General features: G+C 36.4%; 1 protein-coding gene across 1 annotated transcript in view; it reads left to right on the top strand.

Moving 5' to 3' along the window:
- The window catches only part of DDX1 (DEAD-box helicase 1), a 20,744-nt gene extending 8,510 nt beyond the window's left edge, over positions 1-12,234 (top strand). The window contains exons 10-26 of the mRNA XM_009275561.2: positions 696-768; positions 884-960; positions 1,797-1,911; positions 2,429-2,567; positions 3,631-3,691; positions 4,855-4,953; positions 5,648-5,737; positions 6,346-6,534; positions 7,597-7,648; positions 8,092-8,238; positions 8,966-9,057; positions 9,632-9,704; positions 10,170-10,242; positions 10,355-10,397; positions 10,623-10,718; positions 11,476-11,596; positions 11,905-12,234. Of these exons, the coding sequence (XP_009273836.1) occupies positions 696-768; positions 884-960; positions 1,797-1,911; positions 2,429-2,567; positions 3,631-3,691; positions 4,855-4,953; positions 5,648-5,737; positions 6,346-6,534; positions 7,597-7,648; positions 8,092-8,238; positions 8,966-9,057; positions 9,632-9,704; positions 10,170-10,242; positions 10,355-10,397; positions 10,623-10,718; positions 11,476-11,596; positions 11,905-12,035 (1,671 nt within the window). The 3' untranslated portion in view covers positions 12,036-12,234. The remainder of the gene's footprint in view (positions 1-695; positions 769-883; positions 961-1,796; positions 1,912-2,428; positions 2,568-3,630; positions 3,692-4,854; positions 4,954-5,647; positions 5,738-6,345; positions 6,535-7,596; positions 7,649-8,091; positions 8,239-8,965; positions 9,058-9,631; positions 9,705-10,169; positions 10,243-10,354; positions 10,398-10,622; positions 10,719-11,475; positions 11,597-11,904) is intronic.
- Positions 12,235-17,327: the final 5,093 nt, after the last annotated feature.

Raw genomic sequence — 17,327 nt, 5'->3', positions numbered from 1 at the left:
AGTTCAGATGTTTAAGCATAATTTATATAAATATGAATAATACAGCAGAAACTTAAGTCTTTTTATGGTATTAGTGAATTCTCAATGCCGTAAAACTTGCAACTTTTATGACTATCGTATTGTAGCTTTTTTATAGTAGTGACTTCTGAGCTGTTGAATTAGAAGCACTTTATAATATACAGATTTTATTGAATACTTCTACAATGAAAAGATTTGAAGATATTTAAATAAAGTACTTACTATACGCATGTTATGTATATTTATCTCCTGCAAGAGTTAAGTCTTTTTATATAGTCAAAATACAGGTTCTGTTACTGTGTGTGGTGCTCTTAGCCATGTAAATTTAAGCTTATAAACGCATGGTTAATGCACTTTTCCATAACGCAGAATACTTGCAGGTAAAGGACTTAAATTTATCTATTGTCGAAGCGTTCAGTTTTAAAGTAAATTTAAAGCAGCAATAAATGTTTAAATATCTAAGATAAATTGGGCAGTATACTGAAGATTTGTAATCAAATAAAAATACGCATGCCATTTACAGCGGTATTATTGGAATAAAAACTCAACTTCTCAAAAATTAGCATTTAGTAGGGAGAAGTGGGGAAAGCTGTAAAAGCTGACAGAATGTAAGCACTAAGTTTTCTTAATACACTGAACGCTAAAATCTCAGCTTCACAAACTTCTTTTTATTGTAGGAATTCACTATGCATGATACAATTGGGTGTTATCTAGACATAGATAAAGGACAAATAAAATTTTCCAAAAACGGTAAGTTTTACTCACTTTCTTCTTTGGAATTTTCTTGGGGTGCTTGTATTGGGGGAGGGAGAGGGAGAGGAACGCACACACATGTGGAGTCTGACTGAACGAACCCTGCTTTCAGGGAAGGACCTTGGCCTTGCGTTTGAAATCCCACCACACATAAGGAACCAAGCACTTTTTGCAGCTTGTGTACTGAAGGTAACTTAGGAATATCGCAGATGTGTAAGATCATGAAAATTGTTCTGGTTTTGGTAACTAACTAATGTATAAGACTTGCATAGCCACCTGCAATTACTGTAGCTGTGCTTGTACACTCTGTTTCCTCTGGTCTATTAATATTTCACTACTGGAGTGGTCAACACAGTGTGTTAGCTTTGACAAGTACTGTTCAACTTAAAATATCGAATGTTTAAACTCAAATTTAAATACTGAAACTTGAATATAAGGGTAGAATAGCATGGATAAGTAATTCCTAATACCAGTGCTATCTTGCCTGTATTAAACTTTGATATACTATGATTCAACAGATACAAGCTTTCAAATAACTTGAAAGTGCCAAAATTCCTGTTTCGTTTATTCTCAACTCTAACATTACAGTAGTGTAGTAGTATGTCTTTCTGGAGTTAGTCTCTCTGGGATGATCTCTTACGGAGTAAAGGTTTTAGCAAAACATTTTGGTGGTCAGAGAAATGTACAAGTCCAAAAACAATGTGGTTTGTTTTTTGTTCTTAAATTGTGGTTTGTCATTGAAAATGAATGGAACATAAAAGTTCAAAAAAGGTTTCCATGTATCTGTAAATGTAGGAATATTTTGACGTAGAAGAAAAGAGTTTTAAGAGCTAGAACCACGCACAAAATGTCTGTCAGGCTTTAGACGACTTGGGGAGGGAAACGTGTACGATGGGAGGGAACACCACCTTCCCCTCCCTCCTCATCTAGCTGGTTTTTCATGGGGAAACTAATTATGGAATTGTTTATCATTTTAACGTGGTCTCTTGAACCTGTCTGTATAACACAACTTTGTTGAAATCTAGAATGCTGAATTGAAATTCAATTTTGGTGAAGATGACTTCAAGTTTCCGCCAAAAGATGGCTATATTGGTCTTTGCAAGGCTCCTGATGGTAGCGTTGTAAAATCACAACACTCAGGTAGGCTAGATTTTTAAACGTATCTCAGTTCTATATTCAGATTGTGTTACAGAGCATCTTTTGATCACTTTAATTGCTTCATTACTGCTGTATTCAAGGTCTTACAGTGATCTTACTGATAGCAATAGTAATGCTTTTCTAAAGTATTCCAAATTTTCTTCATCTTAAACCACAAATAGTCTAACATTTTGAATTCAGAAATGCATCAGATAAAAAGAGAAGTTCAGCTAAGTTACTCAACAATGTCATCTTAAAAATAAGTGTGTGTGTTTAAGCTTTGCAATAAAATTAATTATGCTGCATGGCCAGTATACCCACTATCATGGCAAGATTCATTTGTAATCTCTGAGTATTAATCTGAAGCTATTCATAATTGAGTGAGCAGTAACATCACCTTTCAATGGAGCATTTAGAATCATGAGGTTTTAGATTATTAGTAGAAAATCAAAGTTTGTTTCCAGTAAAAAATTCCAGGATAGGAGTGTAGTTTGTCTTAATGGCATATTTTTTCACTTAGGAAATGCCCAAGTGGTTCAAACACAGAACCTTCCAAATGCTCCGAAAGCATTGATTGTAGAACCGTCAAGAGAGCTTGCAGAACAAACTTTGAACAATGTGAAGCAGTTCAAAAAATATGTCGATAATCCCAAATTAAGGTAACAGTGCATCTGTTATAATTGTATTTATGGTATTGTCCATGGACATGACTTTGCGGGGGGATGGGGGGGCATTCCACTTTGTAGCTAAGTGGACCTTAATCTGCAGTGCTACTGATAATAGCCTCAGTAATATCTGCTACCAACCAACCTTCTGACTTTTCAGCTACAGTCAGACCAGTTAGGGTTTTTTTGATGTGTTTTGTCTATGGATGATTTCTTTCTGGTATGACAGATCTATTTGGTTTTTTTCTTCAGATTATCAAAGGTATATGATACCTTTGTATCAAAGGTATATGATACTCTTGATTAAAAACAAGAAAAGCACATCATCTGCTTACTGCCCTTCTTTTCTGAGCACCTTCCTGTGTCCCCCACCTCCCCTGGCCCTCATCTTGTTTGTTTTTCATCTCAAACTAACAGTTTTATACAATGTCTGCTCTGTTTACACTAGTGTGTTTGCAGGACAAATGTTGCAGTGATTAGCATGGGGATGCAATTCTGAAAAATAAATCGTGTACGAGCTGCTTTGGTCTAAAGTTGTTTCTCTTTTGACTGTGCTTATAAAACTTAAAACAAGTGTCTCCATATTCTAAACCGCTTTCAATTTACAAGAGTGCTTTTACTAGAATTGCAGGGGAGTAGCAATGGGGAGAGGCAAGCTATGAATTAAGATTCATTTAGTTTACTGATATTTGCATTTCTAGCTTTCAAGAACACAGGAAACTTATTAAACTAACTTATGTTTGAGATTTTTAAGGAGCAGATTATTTTTTAAGATGAAATTGGTTAAGGTGTTAATGTGTTTAATACGACAGCGATAAAGTAATCAAATTCAAATACAACTCGGTAACAAAACTCTTACTTCTCGAATTAAAATGCAGTACACTACATATGAAGGGAAGAATTTTAAAATTATTTTTTTCCTGTTCTTAAAATTACTGTTCAGAGCTGTTAATCGTCAACTACTAATAAAGGAATCAGTCTTCAGCCAGATGTTTAATATATCTTCTGAATATAGTAAAAAATTAGCAAATGTCAAAATATGTTGATGTTATTATAGGGAACTGTTGATTATTGGTGGGGTTGCTGCAAGAGATCAACTCTCTGTATTGGAACAAGGAGTAAGTTGTATTTTTGTTCATATGATTATTATTAATAGTTTGGGTTCTGAATAACTCATGATGTCTGTTGCTAGAGAATAGTAATGATGCTTCCTGTAACTCCTGTAAACCTGATTAAAAGAAATTGTGCAGTTGATGGCAAGCTCATGTTGCACTGGTCTAGCTTTTTGCTTTACTTCCATGGCAATTGTCAATACAAATGCTTGTAGTAAGTACTTGGTCAAATTCTGTTGAAGCCTGAGTACTGCTGAAATTTTAAAATAAAGGTGTAATTTTTGCCATTTGTCCTTAACTAGTAAGACAGTTTTCCTATTAACTTCTGCTTCATGTTTGTGTGAATAAAACTGCTCTGCAATTATCAGGGTCAACCTACACCGCAATCCAGTCCTGCATAGAAGTAACCGGTCTAGCTTCAGCAGCATGTGACGTACAATCAATTCAGCCATGCTGTAGGGATAGCATAGTCTTTTTTTTAAGACTTGCTTTTGTAAGTGAGACTATGTCACTATTGATAAGTTTTTCAGTGATTCTAGCAGCCAAAATACAAATTTTCTCCTAAGCAGGCTTGATCTGGAAGATTGCTAGACTTTCATGTGAATGCTAAATTCATGACGGTGAACCCTTCCATCTGGCAAAATCTTAAGTTATTTCTGTAGTTGATAGACTTGATAGGTATGCTTCCACAGTGGGAAAAGTTGAATTTATTTTGTCCCTATTTAAAAACAAATCTGTTGGCTTCAGATAACAAAGTTGCATAGCTTTTTTGGGGGGTGGGGGAGGGGGACACAACACTTCCCAAAATAAGGGAAGACTTCCTGCCTAAGCAGGTTCTGCTAATGAAATGGCCATAGAACTGATACAGGTTGCCCAGAGAGGCTGTGGGATCTCTATCCTTGAAGGTACTGAAAATTTTACTGGGCAACTTCCAGAGTACTCTAAAGCAACTTGGAAATTGTCCTTGCTTTTCATATGATGGTGGGAGTGGGGACCAGATGACCTCAAGAGATCTCTCCAACCCAAATTACTCTAGGATTCTGTGAAGTTACAATTAATAGAAAATAGGGCATCTTACTGATAATTGTCTCATAATCTTAAATTTAGACAAAGCTGGTAATGCCTCTAGTTAGTTATGGGACCAATTCATACTCTTATGTATTTCATAGGTGGATATTGTCGTTGGCACTCCTGGAAGACTGGATGACCTGGTCTCAACGGGAAAGCTTAATTTATCTCAAGTTAGATTCCTGGTTCTGGATGAAGCTGTACGTAGAGAACTAAGTGATACTTAAGTTCTGTTCTTCAATGCGATATAACATTTCCTAAAAGAGTCAGTGTAACATCATTGTTCTGTATCATTTGGTACTTCAGTGGAACAACAGTTAGCTACCTATAGCCCATTTCATGTCAATCTTATTTCTAACCGTAGTAACCTGCACAATTTTTTTCCTCTTGTAGCCTTTCTGATGAAGCTGTTTGGATTTTTTCTGATAGAGAAATATATTTCAGGCTGTATTCACAAGATTAGTGAAGTCTGCCCCGTCACTGTAGAAGGAACTTGAAAGGACAAAGACGAGATAAGCATTTTTGATTACCCAGCAGGTCTTGAAGCCAATGAATGTTGTAGTCAATATGCTGTGAAATGAATGCCTCTCTGATCTGTTATAGTACAACTGAATATTCACAAAGATGAAATGCCTTAGGGTATTAGCTGGGAGAAGCTGCTGAGACAGATGTTCAATTTCTTGTGAAGCACAGCAGCTGTACTTGTAAATACTCAAATTTTTTCCTTTTTTTTTTTCCTCCTTAGTAATAATATCCCAGCCAGGCATTGACCTGTTCAGCTAATTAAAAGAGAACTTCTGAGACTACAAGTGTATTGCTTTTTTAACTCAAGTGTATAGACTGAGAAATAAGAATTGCAGCTTTCTTTTTTTATTTTATTTTATTTCCATGTAGGATGGCCTTCTCCTCCAAGGTTATTCAGATTTCATAAACAGGATCCACAGTCAAATTCCTCAGATAACTTCAGATGGAAAGAGACTTCAGGTATAAAGTTTGTTCTTGGTTTTGTGGGTTTGGGGTTGTTTTTCGTGTGTGTGTTTTCGGTTTGTTTTGTGTTGTTTGGTTGGGGTTTGGGTTTTTTTTTTTGTATGGCATGCACTGCTTTCACTTGTTGACTCTTACATGGCATGGAGCACCCTTATTGGAAGTAGAGTTTGTTACACGTCTTGTCCAAAAGTAACACTTGCCCATTACAGTAATTGCCTGTAAATACGTATTTTTAGGATCCTAGATCTTGAAGCCCAGTGTTTAGCAGTATTTGGGTTCTTTAGATATAAAAGTATCTGAAAAATGAGTAAATACATTATGATTTCTAATGCTCTAATAATCTTGATTCAACAGCTCTTGGTAATTCTGCTTTCTTCCTCTTAAATGATTGGGTTTTAGTAAGAGAATAGTTAAGTAACTTATTTTGTGTCTTGACTCTTGTCAGCTGGGTAGTTCCTGTGATGAGGAAAAACCAGTCAGGGGCTCTTTCTGTTGTGCTACATTATGCTATTCAACTATGTAACATTCTTCCAGTTCTACTCTGACCTTTTTTTGCTGGGAGAATCTGATCTTCAGTGGTATCCATATGGCTTTTTTCTTCTCAGGTGATTGTGTGCTCTGCAACACTACATTCTTTTGATGTGAAAAAACTATCTGAAAAGATCATGCATTTTCCCACCTGGGTTGATTTGAAAGGAGAAGATTCTGTCCCTGAAACTGTACACCATGTAGTTGTGCCTGTAAATCCAAAAGCAGATAAACTCTGGGAAAGGCTTGGCAAGAATCATATCAGAGTAAGTGATCTATAAGTAAAAATGAAGACTATTTGCCCATGTTTACTTCTTTAACCTCCAGAATTGGGCTTAATGTTGTAGGATCTCTGCCAGCTATTGAAACAGCTTAGTGTATCTGAAATGGTTTGTTCCATGGTAGTCAGCACCATGATATCGTTAATGTTGTAACACTGTTTCTGAACAGCTCAGTCTTACCAACGTGTTTGAGGAGGATCTTGATAGAGTAACATTCTGATTTGTACTAGAGAGCAATGGCACAGCACCGCTTTTTCACCCATTTCCCAGCTAATGGTCTGTGGCCTAACTGTAGTTAGTACCTGTCTTTCCTGATTGATCAGGAGGAAGTAAACCTTCCAACATAAATCATTCTGTGAAGTAGTTTTGTCTCTAACCTATGTGAGATAAGCAATCTTAAGAGGAATGGATTTCATCTCAGACTACACTTGAGACTAGTTTAAATTCTATATTAACCTGACACCTATTCATGTGAGGAGGTGGTGGTGGTTGTTGAAGTCTTTAGTTTTCGAGTTCTGAATAACCTGGGACTGTATTTCATTCTCAGCAGCTCTTACGCGGTTACAATCAATAGGTTTTCTTAACCCCTCATTATCTCTGGAACATCCCTTTGTTAGGTATGTTAGAGCTTTTTCATTAAGAATTAGCATGACTTTATTTCTCTTGGGTTTTAGGTTTATATCTGATTCAGCCTAGCATAGGGAAAAAGATGAGGAACAACTGTGTGTGCATGATTTAGCCATGTCTATAGTACATTGTTTTCAGGTTTGGTGTGTTGGTTTTAATTCATCACTTTTTTCAAAGGTGGTTTCTGTCCAATGTCTACATAAATAATTTTATTGTCTTTTTTTATGCACAAGTTTTGTTTGCTTGCACTCAAGACTTCTCTTTAGCTAAAGGTAGCTTAACTTCTCTGGTGGGAGAACAGAATGCTAAGATTACTTTTAAACTTTATTTGGTTTCTTGCTAACTGTAAGTTAATGGAGTTTCCTCTGTGAAGTATGGACTAATGACTTGGGGGTTTTATTTGTTTGTTTTTTTCCCTAGACTGATGAAGTACATGCAAAAGACAATACACGACCTGGTGCTAACACTCCAGGTAATCAGCAACACTAGTTAAGTAATAGCTTTTGAAATAATCCTTTGTAAATATTATGAAGTAAAGCTAAATAATAGTAGATATCAGCCTTGAGTCATGTTCTTCCAAATTTTTATTTCCACATTTTTGTAGTTGGCAAGAGAAATGTGTTTCTGTAATTAGGGGGGAGAGAAAAAGACCTGAATATATTTTTGCAGGTGTGTAAACAAGTGTTTGTTGGTGTGTATAAGTAACTTGAACTCCTTAATAGTTTTTTTCTTTCTGTATTATATTACCTTGCAGCAGGGGAGCATGGTGGGGAGAAGAAAAAACTGAAGGTCTACCTCACCTGCTCTGCTAATAAATGTCTACTGAAAGGCTAGAGAAAACTTTAAATGTATGCTGTTGAAAGACTTCATACTTCTAAACAATTTGAGTGAAATAATTTCCTTACTTTTACTTAGAAATGTGGTCTGAAGCTATTAAAATTCTAAAAGGAGAATACACTGTTCGGGCAATCAAAGAACACAAGATGGACCAAGCCATTATTTTCTGCAGGACTAAAATAGACTGTGATAATATGGAGCAGTACTTCATCCAACAGGGTGGAGGTAATATTTTTCACCAAAACCTTATTCTGCTCACTTTCCTGTTTATTTCAAAGCCAAAATTATATGATAGAGATCACCTATGTTCAGACACGACACAAATAAAATTGTGCTTCGAGTTTTTTTGACATACTGATTGGGCATAAAAGTCAGGGTTTGGCAGCAGGGAGCTGCAGGGGTGCCCTTTGTGGGAGGAGGCAATGAACTGCCCTGCACCTGTTCCAGACAGCTCTGAAATGGCTGGAAACAACCCATCGTGCACCAAAATTCGAACCAATGAGAAGAGCGTTATGGTGCCTCTGCTGAAATGTATATTGAGAAAAAGCAATAGTTGTTAGGGACCGGAGGCGTATGAGGAAATGTGTGTGTACAAAAGTGTACACATAAGGAGGCATGGAAGGAGAAATGTGAGAGAAAACACGGGGACACTGAAAGGGGATGGGTGAGGAGAAGGGTGAAGACACGCATTTGGAGAAACAAGGGATTGAGAAGACATGCCTGCACAGACCTCCTCTGGGAAGGGGGGGAGGAAAGGTGTTTGTTTAATTGTTTGTCTTGTTTTTCCCCAATGCCTGTATCAGTAATTAGAAGTTTATGTTAATTGGTAATAAATTAAGTGACATTCCTCTGAGTTGAGACTTTTGCCCACAAAATGTATTTTTTTCCAGTTCTGTATGGTGGTGTATCATAACTTATATATGATGTTATTAATGCATGGCAACTCTTTCAGGCCCTGATAGGAAGGGACATCAGTTCTCATGTGTCTGTCTGCATGGTGACAGAAAACCTCAAGAAAGAAAGCAAAACCTGGAAAGATTTAAGGTGATGCAGCAGATTCTTGAAGGTTTTTCCCTCACTTCCTGATGTCTGAAATCATATGTTAATTTGTGTTGCTAGTTCTCCATTTAAATTAAATTGCATTCAAATGCTCTATGACTCACTTCCTAAAATTCTGAGAGGCACAATTTCTGTAGGTGGAAATCTATACTGTCAGTCAATAAGACCTTTGAGTTTTCATTGAGAGGAGAGGTGGGCTTACTTTTAAATAAAACCTAAATTTAAGCACTGTAACAGATTACATTGGTTTTTTGAAGTCTTTGGTTCTTGAATATTAAAAAAAAAAAGTTATTTAAATATTAGCCAATTTGGTTTTGATCAAGCCATTCATCAATTTATACTTGCCTTATGCTGTTGGGGAAAGAAATAAGGATGTAAATTGATCAAGCTATTCATGTTCAAAAAGCAGTGTTGTACTATGGAAGAGCTTTATTTGAAGTGTGGCTAAATGTACGGAGACACTTCAAGGTGAAGTAGATGGGAAGGACTACTGTTTCATTGCCTGGGATTTTGTTTGGTTTATTTAGCACAACACTTCTTACAACTTATGTTTTTGTAGAGAGGAGATGTCCGTTTCTTGATCTGCACAGATGTTGCTGCTAGAGGAATTGATATTCATGGTGTTCCATATGGTAAGACATAACTTTTAAACTGAGCTATTGAATTGCATGTGGCTTCAATGCACTTGCAGCCCTGTCAACTAGTCAAAAAAGTTTTATGACTTACAGCTTCATTTTAAGAAGTTGTAGATGTTAAAGGCTTGAACTAGGCAACTTTTAATTTGATTGTTCACCATACCTTCTCAAATACCTAATGATGACCTGCATTGTTGGGGATTTTTTGTTTGTTTTTCCACTCTTGTCAAAAAGTAATCATGGAGAAAGCAGTTTTATAGTGGAAGCCGTAAGTGTGGGTAGTGCAGGTGATGACACTTGTAACTGCTGTAAGAGAATATAAGGTATGTATATGGGCTAAGGAGAGGGATTGCAGCAATGAAAATGATACTTATTTTAGGTGTCTGGTCTGTGACCTTAGCTCATATATTTAAAAAAAAAAATTATCTTGTATTCTCTGTGGATTGTGTGTATCTTACACAGTTATCAACGTCACACTCCCTGATGAAAAACAGAACTATGTTCATCGAATTGGGAGAGTAGGCAGAGCTGAGAGGTATGTATATCTTCAGTGTAGTTGCCATGTTTTCTTGAGTTTTTTGGTATTTCATAAGTTGGCAATAGTTACTGAACTACATTTTTCTCTCTCTTCTCCACTAATATTTCAGGATGGGTCTGGCAATCTCCCTTGTGGCAAAAGAGAAAGAAAAGGTACTTACACTCCAAAGCAAAATTGAACGGACGTTATTTACTGAAGTTCTAATCACAGCTGATGCCCAACTTTAATATCCTGCATTGGAAAACTGCTTGTTTGTTCTTGCTTAATTGAGAGGGCATTTAAATAGATATCTGAATTCTTTTTCATGCTGTAATTAAGCAAAATAAATGTACTAGACTATTTCACAAAGCTTAAAAGTTGTTTTACTTTATTTCTAGGTTTGGTATCATGTATGCAGCAGTCGTGGAAAAGGGTGTTACAACACTAGACTGAAGGAAGAAGGAGGTTGTACCATATGGTACAATGAGATGCAGGTTAATGTTCTACTTAACGAGAATGTTCTAATTCCTCTAAAAGGCTGTGGGATATAGTTCTTGTTTTAGCTGTGTAGTTGAAGTACAAAGCTAGCTTTGAGGTGTTTATAACCTTTGATGCCATTTGAAGAAGAAATTGGAAAACTTTGCAAGTTATACTTTAAATTATTTATTTAATTATAAAGCTTATTTTAATATTCCCAGCCAATTCTGTTGGAGTCTTATTTTCAGCTTCTCTACGGTCTTCTAAACAAATGCTGTTAAGAGTTACAGGATGTTAGTTATACATTTTTGTTCAGATGGTTTGTTACAAAACTGTAAGTAACTTAAAACTGTTGTTCCTCTAACCTGGAAATAGTGCGTTACTTAAGTACATTTTCATTGGGATTTGTATACCAAGTACGAATGCTTGTTAAATTCACAGTGCTTCCCTTCTTTCTACGTTAAAGAAGGGTGAATGATACATCATCTGTGGTAAAATAAGCTTGGACTGTGAGCTCTTTATAATAAAGTAGCCCTACTCACACAAATAGAGTAGTATGTCAAATAAAGGTTTCTAGGTAGGGCAAAAATGTACTGAGATTGGAAATTAACTTGTATAATCTGAAGAAAAAAAGTGTTAGTCTTTGGTGTCTGAGACCATACTGTTTTCTGCGTACAGTTCCTGTTGAAACTATTTGAATGTGTCTGTTCAGAACACTAGTCTGAAGACTTGGACCATTAACAGTACTTTAAGACTTTTTTTTTTCTTCTTTAGTTGCTGGGGGAGATTGAAGAACACTTAAACTGCACTATTGCCCAAGTTGAACCAGACATAAAAGTACCAGTTGATGATTTTGATGGGAAAGTTACATATGGGCAGAAGAGAGCTCTGGGTGGTAAGCAACAAACTACTCTTGAGTTACCGCTATGCAATGCTCAGTTTCTTGGTTATCTGTTGTGTAACTACAGAATAGATAGATTAAAAAAAAAGTGCTAGCTCTTTGCTGTCTTCTGGATTTGTTACATGCAGTCCATGGGTTGCACGTGACCAAAGTGTGTGTATGCCTGTAATTCGTTTTATTTGTGCTTTTTTTAACAAGTTAACAAAGTTACTTTAACTTTCTGAATGACTGTGGTTGAGCATTATTAGTTCTGCTGAAAAATGGTTTTGAACACATCATTTAGATTGGGTCTCTTTTGGCAGGTGGGCTGTATAAAGGCCATGTGGATATTCTGGCACCTACAGTACAAGAGTTGGCTGCCCTTGAAAAGGAGGCTCAGACATCTTTCTTGCATCTTGGCTATCTTCCTAACCAGCTGTTCAGAACGTTCTGATTGTGCCACACTTGAGACAAGGCTTGAGTTAATAAATGCTCTACCCTGCAAATACAAAAATCCCATGCTGTCTCTGAGTAGCAGTAGTTAGAAAAGGATTAAAATTAAATATACTTCTTGCATGATGAGCAGCGTGTTCAGCATTGTTAACGCTGTATTATCTGTTGTCTTGATAAAATAAAACAAGTCCAAGATGAAATGGTTTCTTTTGCTGCTCTTTTGCCTTGTCTTGAGGATTAATTTGCAGAATCATTCTTCGCATAGCTTTTTGATTTACTGAAAATTCAAGTATAGTTAAGCAAACCTGGAAGAGGGAGGGTTTAATTCTTTTCTTTGCAGAATATATGTTAAAATTATTTAACTAGCTGTGTACTGTAATTTTTAATGCTGGGCTTTTTAAAGATGCATCCATATTCAGACAGCTGTTTATATTTAAGATACTGAAGAAGAAAAAAACGGCCTAACTTCCTGAAGTATGTATTTGAAGCTCTTGGTTATCCTAAAACCCTAAATCTAGGCTGATAACTGCATTTGATTCTGCAATACTAGACTTCTCAAAGTTAATGTGCCTTAAATTTCTACAATGGATCTTGTGCAAAGAATTCTACGATACTCTGAGTTCATAGGAAAGTAACACACTAGTATCAAAGCAGTTCATAAGTCTTCATGAAAATCTTTTTCATGCAGCAGTATAGGTTGAAGTACTTAATGCCTCTTGTGCTGCTTTCAGGCAGGTTGTATTTGTTCAAATGAAGTTATAGGAGTCTGATTTGGATTTTTTTTAGGTTCCTTTTTTTTCTCTAGTGACTCATCTAATGATACTTCAGAAATTTCAATGACTTTGCCTGCAAATTGCCACCTAAAATATCAAAGGTCACTGGGAATGGCTGACAACCCAGAACGAAAGTAACCTTTTGCCCTCCTTTTGAAGACTTCTAGTCACAAAACAATTGGTCCGCTTGCAGAAAATAGGGAAAACCAGATTAAACTCACGTTGAGCAAAGAAACAAATTTTTTTGTGTAATGTTACCCAGAGAGGGCAGATTGAGTGTCCTAGCTATCACAATAAAATACATAGATTTCTCATTAAGTTAAACACATTTCAGTATTAATTTTATTGTGACAATGTGGCGTTATCTGATCCTAAACTAGTAATTGTGGAATCCTTCCTTTAATACCTTTTCTACACCTTAAAACTGGGGGGGTGGGGGATGGGTTGCTTGTATGCTTATATATTTAATTTTAAATCGGAGATAACTTTTAAATCAGGGGAGCGGTGGGTACGTGGAGTCAATCTTAACCAGCATTGATTGTTTTGTTAGGAAGTAACATTTAGAATAAGTCTGCTACATCTTCAAAGTGCTGATATCTTTCAAGATTAGCTATTGGGTATCCAAACTTCAGTGCATGATTTCAAATTGTGACTACTTAGCATGGCTTTTTTCAGTTCTAAAAATGAAAGTCGCTTTAGGTGTATAACCTTAGGCATGCCAATACTTATTTAAAAATTGTATTTCCTTGGTGTAGGAGCTGAAATTACTAAAATGGCCTAATGTATACTTTCTTGCAGGAGGGTTTTACTGATGTGTCTTCAAAGGCTGCAGCATGAGGGAGGTATAGGTGGAAAGAGTTTCTGGTTGAGAAACTTTAAAGGTTAACTGAGATGTCAAGAACTCAGCTGTATCTTGTGCTAAACAACAGAAAATCCCCACTGCCCTAATGAGTAATCTCTAGAAAGAGTATTTAGATGAGATGGCACATAAACTATTTGCAATTGTTTTGAGGGATCTGGCCTGGGTTTTTCATATTTCTTTCAGTTACTGTTGTCTTAAAACACTAAAAAGATGAACTTTCTGGAAAACATCAGATTTCCTCAGAAAGCAAGGTTATTTAAAAACAAAACAAAAAACCTAGAAAGCTAAATGGAATTATACCAAATTAGGTTCAGACAGTTGTCCCTGGCATAAACTCCCTGGATGCTCATTGTCTTGTATTATTCTTATTTCAGAATGCACATGCCTTTACACCTAGTAACAGTAAGTGATAAACCACATGTAGCTAGGTAGGCAGGATTCCAATTAAAAGCTTTAACTACCTTTCTTGAACCAAGCACTGACTTGCTTTCACATCCACAGTCAAGATATGAAGATGTTTTCAGATAGAAGTTAGTCAACAGATGTATGAGAATAGACTTTCTTAGGATCAGGTGATGTTGCACATCTTGTCATCAGGAATATTCCAAGTAATACTAAAAAAAAAAAAAATTCTCGTTGAAATTAATACCTAATTGTGTGTCTTTAAGTACATGTGTATATATACCTGTAGGCTGCTCTGTATATGTATACTACATGTATATGGTTGGGGGGGGTGATTGTTCCAAATGTGCTTTTTGCTTTTTTCTTAGATGACTAACCATTGACTGCCTCTTGATGGTGCTGATGTTTCATGTATGGCTAGAGAGGCTGTTAGTATACCAGCCTGCTGCTTCCAATTGGGTCAATTATATTCTCCCTATTCTTTTTTCCTCCTTGGAAACAAACAAACCCCTAAACAAAAAAGAACTTAAAGCTCTTCGAACTGTTTGTGTGGAGCACAAACTCACAATGAAGGGTCCTTGCTTCACCAGCTGATTTCTTGTTGCAGCTTGAATAAACACGCAGTTTAAGCTGTTAGGATGGTTAATCCACTAACTTTTGTTTTAAATGGCTTGTTCCTTGTCTGGATACAAGATTCTTGCTACTGTACATGTCAAAACTATGTTTATTTTTCTTCTCGGTGTTGATTTCTAGGGCTGGCTAACTGAAAACGGCATGAAAAGATAGGCTTTCATAAGTGGCCCCGGCACTGTTTTTTGCAATTTACTGGCTTTACAACTGTCTAAGCAAATCCCATGTAGGCATGCTTGCTGTGCTTCAGCTTCTCTGACCAAAAGGGGAAAATACGGGAAATTCAAGATTAGCCTAAGTAAAATGAGCAAAATAAAAATACTAGTTTTAAGCTTTTTCCTAGTTATATTTTAATAACAGCTGTAAAGTTGGGGTAGGGAGAGATTTTTGTTTGGCTTTTTGAGTTTATGACTTGCTTATTGGAGCACCCTTGTTCAATAGCTTTGTATTTTTGACTAATTTGCTTTAGTGCAATGTCTTGAGAGAATTCACGTTCTTATTGGATGATTAACTATTCATTTGAGTATTTATAACTACTGGTAGTAATCTTTCTTTGTTTTCCTTTACACTCCTATAAAGGTTCCTTTTATGGAAGGGAAAAGGATACAGATGGTGTTTGCCACTCAGCGTCCAAACTGCTGAGCTGGGGCCCCCTTTTAGTATACTCCAAAGGCAGGAGTTCACTGGTCTCTTACGCTTTAAGTACGGTTCTGTTTTGCTACTGTGAAAGCAGACAAAATTGCTGCTGGCAACTCAAACTTATACTCCAGTCTTCCCATGTTTATGGAATCACACATACAAATAAAAGCACCTGGTCTATTTGAAGAGGTAATTGGCCTGTGGTCACTTCCATATGTGAATAGCTGTACAGTGCAATAAGCTGGGCTTCTACTTAAGCCAGTTAGCAAAATAACTGCATCTCAAGTAGATTAGATAAATGTAAGAAAGGAGAAAAATTGGGTGGTAAGTTCAAAGGGTGAACTTTAGCAAGGAGTGTGTACCCTTCTGCCTTGCACCTCTGTAGATAGGGAAAAGTGTAAAAGCTAGAGACACTTAAAGAAACCCTTTATAATTACAGTTACACCAACACTTGCCAATGGACAAAATGAAGATGTGCAAGGGGTGAGGGAGGGGAAAACCTATGGCTTGTGTAAGGAATCCTTTTGATAATATTTCTTTGACAAGTTGCTTGGAAGCAAAGTTGCTACTTTGCAGAGTTGCTACTAGTTGCAGATACTAACCCATTCTGTGAATGATGAGCGAGCTCTTAATCACTTCTTAAGATGTTTTCAAAAACCACTTTGCATCTTGCAGTGCTTTTTGTCTATAGGTCCTGTTTTCTTACAAATGTGGCCGGCTCCACAGATGGAGAAACTGAGGTAAAGGGATGCCAGTCTCTGCTGACATTCAGCAGATTACTGCAAGAACTTTCATAATTTCTTTGCAGCAATGATATATTAAAGGCTGTTTCATGATACTCAGCATGTGAACAAAATAGTCTTTCATAATGGCTGTTATTATTGAAGAACATAAAAGGTACATTCATGAAGAATATCCTATGTCTGCTGAGCACTGCTGCTTACTGGAGAGCCTAAGGCATACAGCAGAATATTTCTCTTGTCCTGAAGGGATTTGTTTGGTCTAATATTTGGCAGAAAAATTAAAAAGACAAACAGCCAACTGATACATGGAGAACAGATTGCTGGAATTCAGCTGATTCTAGTTAACATTGACCTAATACTATTGTGGGTAATGGGATATACTGCCACTCCAGAAAGACACAGGTCTCCCTCCTGTAGGTGCTATGTTGTACCTGCCAGTGCTGTACAGAAAATTCAGGTAGCCTGAAGCATCTAAACAGCATCAAGATTTTATGTTTAGGCAACTTGAACCATCCTATGTATATAAGTTTAATTCAAAAATTCTAACATGTCTGGAAACGTCATGTTACTCATATTTCATAAACTGTGTTGCCACTGCAGTCTCACTTTGCTATCTCCTGACCCAGTAAAAGCATTGAAGCATTGCAGAATTGTCCAGTGGGGGACTTTCTTCTGTTTGTTGCTGATTGTTGCAATACATAAAACTCAAAATGGGTGATTTGGATGGTATCCGTTAAAGCCATCCTTCTATAGATCTGTGTTTGAGAACCAGCATCCTTTTAACTACAGCTTTGATTGTGTTAGAATTAGTTCAAATTATTGTATGAGTTATGAAGAATAACATGAAGGATAACAAAAAACCAATAGAAATTATATCCAAATCGCTTTTGTTGGTATTTGTGACTAGCTGGTATATTAGCAGTATTATGTATGGCTATCTGTTATTTAGATTTTTAAGCAACGGTGTTCTATTGTAATAATTTTTGTGAATTTTTGGTTATGACATTTTGTTTCTCTGAACAATAATAGTATTTTTAAATTAAGTGCTTTGAAGTAGGAAGCAGAGAATTTGTTAGCGTACAGTAGTATACAATGATGCTTTAAGCAGCCCTGTACCAAATGCAATAATAGGTTAGGGTTTTTTAATTGAGTTTTAACCTTTTTTGAAAAAACGCTTAAATTGCTCTTCACTCCGTTGTAATGAAAGTTTAAGTAGTGTTTGGCTGAAATGGTTAAACAGAAGT

This window comes from Aptenodytes forsteri, unplaced genomic scaffold (genome assembly GCF_000699145.1).
Source record: "Aptenodytes forsteri isolate BGI_AS27 unplaced genomic scaffold, ASM69914v1 Scaffold94, whole genome shotgun sequence".
Classification (NCBI taxonomy): Eukaryota; Metazoa; Chordata; class Aves; order Sphenisciformes; family Spheniscidae; genus Aptenodytes; species Aptenodytes forsteri.
The sequence above is the reverse complement of the archived record's forward strand: the minus strand, read 5'-3'. Positions and strand labels throughout refer to the sequence as shown.